The sequence below is a fragment of the Stomoxys calcitrans genome, chromosome 1 (genome assembly GCF_963082655.1).
Source record: "Stomoxys calcitrans chromosome 1, idStoCalc2.1, whole genome shotgun sequence".
NCBI lineage: Eukaryota > Metazoa > Arthropoda > Insecta > Diptera > Muscidae > Stomoxys > Stomoxys calcitrans.
The window spans coordinates 182,395,735-182,407,595 of NC_081552.1; the positions used below are offsets into that span (position 1 = coordinate 182,395,735).

The 11,861-nt window shown below is 42.6% G+C and overlaps 3 protein-coding genes across 5 annotated transcripts; 1 reads left to right on the plus strand and 2 right to left on the minus strand.

The window, feature by feature from the left end:
- Positions 1-35: 35 nt before the first annotated feature.
- LOC106090446 (acyl-coenzyme A thioesterase 13) lies at positions 36-4,770 on the minus strand. 2 transcript variants are annotated; one of them, XM_013256621.2, is made up of 2 exons: positions 4,682-4,770; positions 36-472 (listed from the first exon to the last, which is right to left on the minus strand). In XM_013256621.2, exons 1-2 carry the CDS (start codon positions 4,685-4,687, stop codon positions 122-124), a joined length of 357 nt encoding a protein of 118 aa, XP_013112075.1. In that variant the 5' UTR covers positions 4,688-4,770; the 3' UTR covers positions 36-121. The 2 variants fall into 2 exon arrangements, with proteins under 2 accessions (XP_013112075.1, XP_013112074.1); XM_013256620.2 differs by lacking the exon at positions 4,682-4,770 and adding an exon at positions 2,479-2,565.
- LOC106090444 (uncharacterized) lies at positions 2,537-9,525 on the plus strand. Of its 2 annotated transcripts, XM_013256618.2 has the most exons (6): positions 2,537-2,626; positions 2,782-2,824; positions 2,906-3,829; positions 3,894-4,395; positions 4,493-4,904; positions 9,207-9,525. In XM_013256618.2, exons 3-6 carry the CDS (start codon positions 2,977-2,979, stop codon positions 9,348-9,350), a joined length of 1,911 nt encoding a protein of 636 aa, XP_013112072.2. In that variant the 5' UTR covers positions 2,537-2,626; positions 2,782-2,824; positions 2,906-2,976; the 3' UTR covers positions 9,351-9,525. The 2 variants fall into 2 exon arrangements, with proteins under 2 accessions (XP_013112072.2, XP_013112071.2); XM_013256617.2 differs by having other exon boundaries at positions 2,782-3,829.
- LOC106090445 (enkurin) lies at positions 9,311-10,587 on the minus strand. The gene is made up of 2 exons (XM_013256619.2): positions 9,709-10,587; positions 9,311-9,630 (listed from the first exon to the last, which is right to left on the minus strand). The coding sequence occupies exons 1-2, from the start codon at positions 10,459-10,461 to the stop codon at positions 9,457-9,459; spliced, it is 927 nt and encodes a 308-aa protein (XP_013112073.2). The 5' UTR covers positions 10,462-10,587; the 3' UTR covers positions 9,311-9,456.
- Positions 10,588-11,861: the final 1,274 nt, after the last annotated feature.

The window sequence follows — 11,861 nt, forward strand, 5'->3', positions numbered from 1 at the left end:
AAAACTATCCAACAGATGTTTAAAAACTTTAAGTGTTGCCAGATCAATATTTTTTATTTTACCTTAACTAAATTTTCTATATGCCCAAAATATACCACAACCACATACAGCCGTATATTTTTTATTCTTCTTCTTTAAAATCGACAAATTTTGTTTGTCCACCTTTTGCCACTATGGAGCCATCCGATTTTTTCTTTAGCACACACTCTACGTAGGCAAGCTTTTTACCCGTTTTTATGGTATTTGCATCCACAATAATTACTTCACCTTCCTTGGCCGACTTAATGTAGCTAACATGCAAATCAACGCTGACGCCAGGATGGGAGCCGGCTGACATAAGGGCATAGGTTGTTATGTTATCTATCATGGTAGCAGTGTAACCACCATGTAAACCGCCGCTGGCATTAACGTGAGATTTGCCTACTGTGAATTCACCGATGCAACGACCATCGCCCCCACCAGTGATTTTAAACTGAAAAAAGACAAAATACAAACGTTATTGAGAAATTGAGAAAAAAAATACAATTTTAGGATTATAATATACAATCTAAATGGATCGGACATTAATTTTGTTTGGTCTTACAAACTCTACAAATAGTGAAATCGGAATACTAAACGGAGATATCTATATCTATACGAAATTAGCATTGTCAATGTTGAGATATTTTCGAAACGGTCAATAAAATTTGAGGACCCTGGTGGCACCTCGAGCATTTCAAACTTTTAAGTGCTTTCGATGTGCAGCTACGAGTATATCTAAATATAGACTTATCTGAACAATCTTCGGCATGGATCTCGAGGGTTCAAATACGACTCACCGCTCAAAGTTTCATTCAATCGAATGAAAAATGTCCAATTTATCGGCTCTAGACCTAAAATGATCATCGCTCTATATGACAACTATATCAAAATATGGTCCGATCCATGCTATACGCAATGTCGATGTCGAAGGTCTAGCATAACTCACTCTTCCAAATTTCAGCGAAGTCGGAAGAAAAATGCGCTTGGTGAAATGAAAAAGCAGACGATTTGGCGTGGAGGGCGGTGACATGGTTAATCTATAGCTTTTCGGGGCAACGCTATGCCGTGAGTTCATAGTGAAGTTGGCCAAAAATAGGAAAAGTTTACCTAGGTGGATGGAACATGGAACAGATGTTATTTATTATTCTAGAAGACTTACGACCAAAAATGGACTTTATAGGCCCACGTTTTGTGATAGGTCACATATAGACCGACCTTCCAATTTAAGGTCTTAAGCCCACAAAAGCTGCATTTAGTCCCCGATTTGGCAGAAATTTGAAACAATGACTTGTTTTAAGCCTCCCGTCACCGACCCGAATATGGTCCACTTTGGACCATATATAGTCATAGCTGCCATAAAGACCAATCTACCGATTTAGAGTCTTAAGTCCATAAAAACTGCATTTATTACCCGATTTCGTTGAAATTTTAAACAGTTGGTTGTGTTCAACTTTCTTTCATCCGACTATATTTAGATACAGCTGCCATATAGCAATTTCGATGAAATTTAAAAGTGAGTTGTATTTAGATTCACGACGTCGAACCCAAATATGGTCTAGTTTTAGAGCTAGAACCCACCACCATGGATTCTGACGAAAATTTCCACAAACTTAGTTGAAGCACATATGTATACTTTATATACAAAATTTCATCAGATAATGGCCGGATTTCAACCACACTTGGCACGGTTATTGTAACTCATGACGGAACTGATGCTTGATGTGACAATGACGGGTTAATGGCAGCTTTAAATAACCAGGGGCCACCTTGATCTCGCGGCGATTGGTCCTTTGGATCGGAGCGAGCTTGCTCACCAATAAGAGCATGACGAGGATCGCCACCTCCACATGAAAATGCTGTTAAAACCACAACATCAGAAGACATCCGAATTCTAAAAGACGTTATTGCAGAATTCGATACGACACGTCTGAATTCTGTAAAGTCCAAAACGGAATGAGCGCGTTGAGCTTCGATTTTGGGCGTTGCGTTAAAAATGCACCTCTACAAAGCAGCATTCGTCCTACCTATGTCCCAGGATTCACTAATAGAAGGTAAGGTCACTTGCGGAAACATAAAATGGATAGGCCCCATGAACATCATTAAGGATGTCAAATGAAAATGTCATCAAACATGTGAAAACGTAAACAAAGAATGAATGAAAAAAGAAAACAAGTTGGCATCCTCAATGCCAAGTACTGCCAAAAATTAAAAAAAAACTTGTATGGCGGCTGATTGCTTGGCTTAACCTTATTTAGTGAATCCTACCTATGTCCTAAACCGGCAAATCTGTTGCCACCCAATTGTCAATATGGCAACTCGATTTTAAAAACAGCCCTGACTTAATTCTCATTCGTAGTTTTCTGCAATAAACTTTCACGTGCAGCGCAATTTTGTGGTATCAATAGAAAAAAAGAAGGTTGATTCAGAAATTACTAATCTCAGCACACTTTTACTCACCACGTTTGTTATGGCATCGTGGCCTCCGCTTTTTACAACATATTCTGCTACTGTTTTTAAAAAATCAACACCACGTTTGGCGGACATAGCTGGCAACTGACTAGCACAAAATCCCGATTAAGACTAAAGGAAACAATTACATCACCTGGTAAGATCTTTGAGCAGTATTGTTTATTTATCGTCCTATGAAATCAGCTAGTCAAAGTTCTTTGGGTGGCATATGATTTACCAACAACAAAACAAAATCACTGCACATATTAACAATTTTTTTATGGTTTTGTTTTGATTATCAATTTTCTATAGCAAAAGCAAAGTTTATCGATAACGGTGAGAGAAGAGAGAGAAGGTAATCGCAGAGTTGCCACTATGGATAATTTGAAATTAAAACAACTGGCCATTAGCGAATTGAAAATTGAATCCGTTACAGATTTTTGCCTACACACATATGGCAACGATGTGGTATTATGGGGACATTGCTCTGAATTTCATATTTTGGAAATGTTATATTCGGTGGATTTATTAATTCCATTGCCTTTTCGCTTGGCCCAGGTACAGATGACACAAAAGAAACCACTTACTCATCTAATAAAGGATATAGATTTGGTCAGTATCTACAGTGACTGCGATGTTCTTGAGAGCCAGGACTTGTCAATGGATCCCATATATGTTTACGATTGTTCAGTGGAACCTGTCAAACCGCGACTACTGCATGCCGAGCTTTTGGGCAATGATTGTCAAATGTGTTGCATGCTTACCACTTATGGTGCATGTGAAATGGCACAAAGAGATGCCTGCACCAATGAATGGAGACTGGTCAAAACGAATTTAAATAAAATATTTATAGCCGAAATATTTCCTATAACAAAATCTCCCAGCGACATTAAGACATTTAAACAATTCAAGCATTTTATAGACAACTATGTTATAACACATTTCACATGGTCTCCGCGGGCAGAGGAGAATGTCATATATGTAAGTGTGGCCAGCGGCTATGTGGTGGCTCTGAGCTATTTGCCCGACGAGCGGCAATTCAAAGAACGGTTTAAACTTAAAACATCCCTTGATAGAATTGTTTATATGGAAGCAAAGGACCATCTGCTACTGGTTGCTTCTGCCATGGGAGAGGTGCTGTTATTGAACATTGGGCCCCATGCATTAACACACATTGATTATTTATGGAACAAAAAAGATCGCATGGCTTGTCGCCATGCAGTAATCAATTACAGCGAGCAATGGTCTGCTTATGTCATTATATATTGCAAAGGAGCCCATATTTTGGCATACCTGTGCAGTACTGAAGGCCATATAATGGCCAATTCTACATTGTATTTGAAAGGCATTAAGATCTCAGGTAGGAAAATCCATTCAATCCTAGTTGAGGCCTGGTCATAGAATATTACCTTGTTTCTTTACAGGTCTTGCCAGCATTTCGCCCCATGAGTATGTCACCACCAGCATTATGAGTACTGTAACATACATACGCCTATCTCGGCCTACGCCTCAAGAACTTTGCCTGGAACCTCAGCTGATAGAACATGATATGGATTCGACCAATTTACAAATTTTAGGCATTGCCTTATCGAAATCTCGTAATCTTTGGACATTTTTATTGTCACGCAACAAAGACTATACCCATCACTCGAAGATTTCCCAAAATGCCACATTCATTAGTGTTAGCAAAATTAACACTGTGGACAGCCTAAATAGCCTTATCAATATTAACCTGACAACAATGGATGCGGCCCAAGATCTTTTGATTGCTATAAATTTGGATATAATTAACAATCTCGATACGGAAAAATATGTGGAGTTTCTCGGTGTAAGCCGTTTGGTCTGCCCGAAGGTCTTAAACGATGTTATGTTGCAGAAGTTGCAAATCAAGTTGTTAATACTGCGCTTTATTGCCAAATACCAAAAGTGAGTTTCGTGGTATTTAAATCTTCCCCAATTTCTAAGTCTTTGGCCAGCACATGGACCCCTTTTAAATGGCACCGATTTTCTTTTTCTTCCATAGAATGAAATACAAGAGTTACAAGCGTAATACGGAAGAGGAATTTTTGTTCTTGGAGGCAATTGTCCAACTTGTTTACATTCTGGATCGTCTACAATACCTACAGATAGCATTTACGCTTGATGTTAAACTTTCGCCATTCCAACAACTTTCGGTGGTCTGTATGCAGTCTCAGTTCACACGTCTACTTACATCCATGTCAAATAATGAGAATGACGATAACCCTTTGCGCAATGCAATGGATCATTTCGTAAATGTACTTGGAGAGCTGTATAACAAATGTAAATTTGTCACAAACGATTTTAGATACAATCCCGAAACGTGTTGGCTATGCCAAGCCGAAATAAGTGTCATAACTTTTGACAAGTGCCCCGAGGGTCATGAGGTGAAAAGATGTACAATCTCTTATACACAGGTAAGGAACATTAACATACCATATCATTTAATATTAAAAAAAAATGGAGGGTGATGTTGAGAAGACTGCGAGGTATTAAGCGAATATGTTGTAAGTTCAACAATGTAAAACCATAGGTGAAACGATTGTTATGCGAATGTATTCCCTTTCAAGAGAGGAGGAGAATTATAAAATTTTCATCGTCCCACCAAGGCGTTGATTGCCCACGTCCATACAGATGTTCACACTCGACGTCCTCGCGTTAACGCCATATCAGCTCACGCATTTCGCCACCGCCCGTATCTGCGTCTGCAGTACCGTTTTATGGTCAGGCAGTCGGAAACAAATCTTAGTCCCTGGTTTTCCAATGTAGACCCCAGGGCCACTCTGTCCTCTAACTTTGTTCAATAGGTGGAGCATGAACATCTAGATGCCAATACCAAAGTTCCCTAAGTCCAAGACACAATCGCACTCTGCTTCAAGTATCGTCACAGGCATCTGAAACCTCTTCCATTCCTTCCACTTATCATGTTGTTGCCTCAATTGTTGTTGTAGCAGTTTTTTGTGTTCTATCTTTCGTCTGCTTGATTATTGTTGCCGCAATCTGTTGGGTGTCAAGATCCAGGAACTCTGCAACTAATATGGGGTGGCGTCCAGAGAAATCTTGGTCTGAGTCGAGTGGGTCTGGATGTACAGTTAAATAGGTGACGTGTTTCGTGTGGTCCCTGGTCACAATCGGGACATACTTCTTGCATGTCGGAGGCGGCCGCATCTGCCGGAACATAATTGAGCCAGAACTACTCTGGTTTGCCGGGGAAGGTCAATTTCTTCAGGTGCAATGGGAGGCGGTTGTTCTCCTAGGACTACATTCGTTCGGTAGCTATTGACGGCATTTGCTACCGTGTCTGCATGAATGTTGTCTAGGCCCGCTGAACCTCACGCTCTAGATCATGTAGATCTACTTTAAGGCTTCTAGGCGGTGGATATCTATCCACAAGATGACGATTTGGATGGTCTCTGCGATAACAGCCCAAAAGGTATCGCTTAGACAGCATGTAGTTATGTCTTCGCGGGATCTTTGTCTTCTGATGGAGATGGTCCACCTGAGAACTGAGGCAGTCAAGAGGGCGGCATTCTGACAGATCTGAATATTATTCCACTGCATGTCACAAAGCTGACGAAACCACACTGGCGCTGGATAACTTACCACAGACTGGCCAATTGCTTTGTACGTTGTCAACAAGGTTTCTTTCTATTGTTGTTGTCGTAGCAGTGTGTTATACACTGAGGCTCGTACAACCGGCTGTCCTGGGATTGAGGTATCTTTTTCTTTCTTTCTCTGAACCCCAAGTGCTTCCAGAAAGTGACTTGAGGACCTTGTTTCCACTTTTGACTTAATCGCAAATTGCTATGACATGTGGGGAAAATGTGTAAGAGCTGCCAAATGTGACGCCAAGTATTTTGGGACACTTGATGGTCGGAATCATTTCTCCATCGACCATCACAGTCAGCTCAGTATTCACCTCACGCGTATTTGTAGTGATGTGGCTGAAGATTTGGTGACAGATATCTTCAGATATCTTGCAGCGAAATATGAGGCAAGTTCGTTGAGGTAGACGTTCAACTTATCGCAGATGTCAACAATGTGTGGGGGCCTGATGCCATGATCGTATAATCGTCCTCATATGATACGATCTTTATGTCGTCTGGAGGGGGTGGAATGGAGGACAGGTATAGGTTAAACAGTGCGGAAGATATCATCCCACCTTGGGGAACTCCCTGTTTCACTCTACGGTTTTCGACAGGTCCAGTGCCGCGAAGACCGTCCTATCACATGACCTAGGCTGATTGAAGCCACGACAAATGTGTGCGGTGATGGCATGCAAAGCTGTTGTTGTGCTATGTAGTCTTCGAAATCCATGTTGATGCTCGGCGAATGGAAATTCTCCTACAAGGCTCGGAAGGAGTAATGCCTCAAGCGTCTTTGCTACTGGTGAGAGAATGGAGATCGGTCTCTACGACTCCGCCAAACTCGGGTGCTTTAGTAGTGGGATCAGTCTGCCCATTTTCCAGACATCGGGACATCAACTCCAGGTAAATCCAGATTCTTCAACATCAATGTAGAGTTTCTGTCGGGACCCAACGCCTTGGATGATTCGCCCACAGTAAATTGTGATGGCTGTCCATCGGCTCGGAGACCACGGATACGGCGAATAGCTATCCTGCTTGCCCTGTCACTCTCGGGATCTCATCTCTTTGGAACAGTCACGGTTACTTCGCCAAAAGTGACTGAGGTCCTGTCATCCCGTCTACCGGGGTTCGAGAGTGACTTAACAGTAGACCACAGTTTGCCTGCACCGGTTCCTAAGTTACATTGCTCCAAGTGTTCCAGCCACAAATTCCGCCTATGTTCGTTGATTACCCTGTTTATTTCCAGATTCAGCTCGCTGATTCTGGGGTTAGTGGGGTCCATACAACGAATCCCATCTTGCTCGCAAGGTATTCAAACGGCTGGTATAAAGCGAGCGCCTGCTGCGTTAATGATGTCTCGGAATTTCCTCTCGGCCACTAGCACATCCGAGGGGGTGGCAGTTCACTGAAGCGGCGATTGGTATACTCTCTGAAGCCAGCCCAATCGGCCTTTTCTTCTGATTGATAAACGTCCGGCGCTCAGAGGTTATGAAGTCGGGTGGTCGGTCGATGGTGAGAATTATGGGGAGGTGGTGTGACCCCTAAGAGATGACGGCTTTTCAGGATACGTCACTCAGGAGATCAGGGGATGCAATAGAAATGTCTGGCGAGCTGCTGCACCTCCTCGTAATCCTAGTGGGGGCATCCTCATTCGCCGTGCAAAACGTGGAGCCTTCAATCTGCTCTGCCAAATCTATGCCACGCTGGTCGTTCCCTAGGGGAGAATGCCATGACGTGTGATGCGCATTAAAGTCCCCTAGAACCAGACGATTATGGCCAGATAGTAACCCACTTATGTCGGGGTTGTAAGCTTGGCCATAAATCGGGACACAGCTACCAACCGGCGGTATGTACACGTTGTATAGCTATGTCAGCGGTACCGGACCTGACTGCTATCCCCATGCACTCCATGTAGGGGACACTAGCGCCAGGCGCAGGCGAAATGGCTCTATATTGCACGGAATGGTGTATAACGGAGGCAAATCCCCCACCTCCATTCCTCGAGCGATCCTCACGTAGCATATTGTATCCGTGACGATTGTGCAAGCTGCAGGTGTTGGTCAGCTTTGTGTCCTGGATAGCTGCGACCAATATATTTTTCCGACTCATGAAATCCACAATCTCATCGATCTTGCCACGGAGACCGTTACAGTTAAGTTGCAAAAATGATACACTTCGCGGTACTGGACTGGCAGTATTGGGGCTGGGATGCTGCTGTTGCGTATATTGCCGCACGGGAGAGATCGGGGGGGTCGCATAGTCCGACGACGAGGACGCAGAAGCCAACGACGACGACGCTTGTGACCCACTGCTGGCTATGTTCGCACAGCACCTTGCAACATACCCAGTATGACTATACTTCCGTAGTAAAGTGAGGCCAGAGCAAGATCGGAAATGTGCCTACTCCATGCACTGGTTACACCTCACCAACACCGACCGATGATGGAGGCGGTTCTGGCAAACCGAACAGAACCACGATCTGGGGTTCTTTTCAATCCCGGCACGGACCAGAAGCGTGCGAAGAAGGCACTCCGGATGATGACAAAAAAAAAGACGAACAAGTACACTGAGGCGGCGACCCTTGCCGATGAGGGTTCCATCGGGTCAAGCCGGTGCGTACAACCGGCTGCCATGGGATTGCTGGTATAAAGTGTGAGCGTGCCATACACTTCATGTCTTTCGTGTGCACTCTTTTTAAAGTGGCTTGCTGCTATTCTCTGGTTCGGACTCGGCTATAAAAAGGAGGCCCCTTATCATTGAGCTTAAAAACTTGAATCGGACTGCGCTCATTGATATGTGAAAAGTCTGCCCCTGTTTCTTAGTGGTATGTCAATGAACAATATTTGCATTACTATCGGCAAAGCTAAATGTTTTACAAAATTAAACAAAAATAAGCGACCCGATATCCTTTAAGATATATGGCGCCTTAGAGGGCTCAATTTTCATCCGGGTTGGCTACAATTTTGTGTGACTTCCAACTGACGTTACTAAATTTGCCGAAAGGTCGTTACAAGCCGATTTGTTCCATTTACTTTTTACAAAATTGTCCTCTATTTTTAAGCAAATTTCCTCAACCCCCAATATAATATTTGTTTCTCAATTTAGAAAGCCTTCTACTTACTTTCTTTGCAGCTACCATTGTTCCAAACCAAATATTGTCCCCATTGCTTTGCCTTGGCCAATGGCACTGCAGAGACTCTGCAGGAGTTATTTCCAGCAAATGAAATAATTAAATGTACTTTTTGTAGATTTTTATTAAAGGAGGATAATCTGTAGTTGTAAGTGAGTATCGTATGTATGCAATTGTTTAGTGTAAATAGTTATACAAAATAGAAGTAAATTTGATTTTTTTTTTATTTTAATAAAGTAAACGCTGGAAATCTCAGTAGGCTGAAACATATATCTCAGGGTTGTGCTCCATGAGATGGATGTCCTGCTCCAATTGACGTAATTCGTTTTCCATTTTTCCTTTCTTCAGTTGTTTGGTCACGGTATCCGTGCATACCGAAAGGCTTTGATAGATTTTGAAGAGATTGGTAAAGTTGGTTCTGAGGCCCTGTATTGAGAATGTAAAAAATTGTAATTAATTCAAATTAAAAGATTAACTGAAAACTTGTCCTATGAATGTTCTCACCTCTAATATTTCCTTTCGCTCTTCTGATGATAACTTCTTCACTGTCGGCATATATCGGGCACAAGCATTTTCCGCTTCCATTTTAGTTTGTTGCAGACAACGATTAGTCAATTGGTTCAATATTTTCTTACGAGCATCCAGATAGCAAGGAACTTTGCCAAATTTCTTGGAGCAAATGTATTGAGGTATCAAACCACTATTCAATAAGCTATGGCGATCACCTTTAGCTGTATCTATGTAACGTGGAGGAGGCCTGCGCGTTTCGGCCTTTTTTATCAACTCCACATTGAGTGCCACGAAATTTGCCCTATGCTTATGCCCCGGGAGGAAACGTGTGCGGGGACAAAACAGCTCCTCCTTTTGATCTTTCTTTATCTCCTCAATGATATGATGGTGTGGTCCCATCTGATGACGTTGGAATTGTGGCACTGGTGGTATATGCCTATGTGGTGGGCATTGATGTTCATTTAAACGTTGCCATTTTACCCCTTGATTCTTTTTTAGGAAGTTGCACGGCAACTCCACCGGGGTAACGGCATAGCCCATAGTTTGATGGCTATTTTTGGCTGAGCTTGTAAGGAGCTTTTTACGATTCGGCATTTCAATGACATGTCTGGAATTTTTTTCTTCTCGTACCATTTCCTTGAATTTGGAATTGTACTTTAGGCGTGGGCGTCGCGATTTGAGATAATCATTGTCATTGTCCACATCCGAAATATTTTCATCGTGGTAGGTTATATAGACAAGAGACATTATTTGTAGCCAAGAGATTTGAAAAATATTTATTTAATGACTGTGTTTTGGTTAAGTTTACTCGATAAGTTGTTTGTTTTTTGTAAAATGTATATTCTCCCAAGTGCTGGAGGCACCTGGTTACCCACACAAACAATTCACCAGAAAGTTGCCAAGTGATTTGTTTATTTGAACGCTTAAGAACGGTAACCAACCAAAGCGCATCTTTAGAAATACAACCGCCTTGGTGGTAACCAAAAGAGTTTTTATAAAAAATGTTGCCTATCTCAAAAAAATACATTTCAAAATTTTCGCAAATTTTTTAAAAAATTTGTTAAAAACTTAATTTTTGCAAAAATCTGATTTTCATAAAAATTCGTAATATTATGCCACTATGGAAATACACTCAAGCCAGTACAATCCCATGGCAGCCGGATGTACGTTCCAAGGGCTGCCGCCTCAGTGTACAATACACTGCTACAACAACAAGCCAGTAGTCGGCTTGTTGTGCGCTATGGATACTAAAAAGTAACCTCGAAAAAGAAAATGTAAGCCAGGAATTCCGTGCTGCTTACAAAATCTCTAATTGTTGTCCATACCACGCCCCTTAGTTGGTTTATGTCTGGTATTGTGTCCCCCACCTAAGTGCCGGTGTCTGTTGGCCGCGAAAGCCGAGCAATGACGAAGAAAATGCTCCAACGCCTCATCATCTTCTCCACATGCTATCACTTGCCGCACCGATTTGGCATAAATGAGCTCGTAGTCCTATGTGTCCTGTTATGATACCGAAAGCGTTACTGACCTACCGCTTGCTTCCTTTCAGTAATAGACTTGTCTTCTCACAATCCGGATCTCCTCATAGGATTTTTGTCGTCCACCCGACCGTTTCGCTGTTCCACAGTGTTACATGTTGTTGTTGTTGTAGCCACATTTTCATGTGGAGGTGGCGCTCCTCGTCAAGCTCCTGTAGGTGAACAAGCTTGTTCCGGTCCAAAGGACCGATCGCCGCGAGAACAGGGTGGCCATTGGTTATTTAAAGACGCCAATAACTTGCTTTAACATATCGAGCGCCATAGGCACTCAGTATTTGTGCAAGAGCCGGTGCCGCCCGGCATTTCACGGAGACTCTCCGCTTGATACCGCTGATTGTCCGCGACTGGCGTTGCAGCTTCTCCGTATGGAGCATTTCACTATCCGGTAATGTAGCGCACGTTCTTAACTGTTTCCGAAAGGCTTCGGGTTAACCAAGTTTTTTTGACGACAGTTCTCTAGCCTTCACAGTCAAATTGTCTGCTTTTTCATTGCCCCTTACTCCGCTATGGCCGGGACCCAAACGATGGGGATCGTGCCATTCTCAGAGAAGGCGTTAATCTCCTTCTTACACTCTAAGACTGTTCGTGACTTTACCGTCCTGGTTGTTA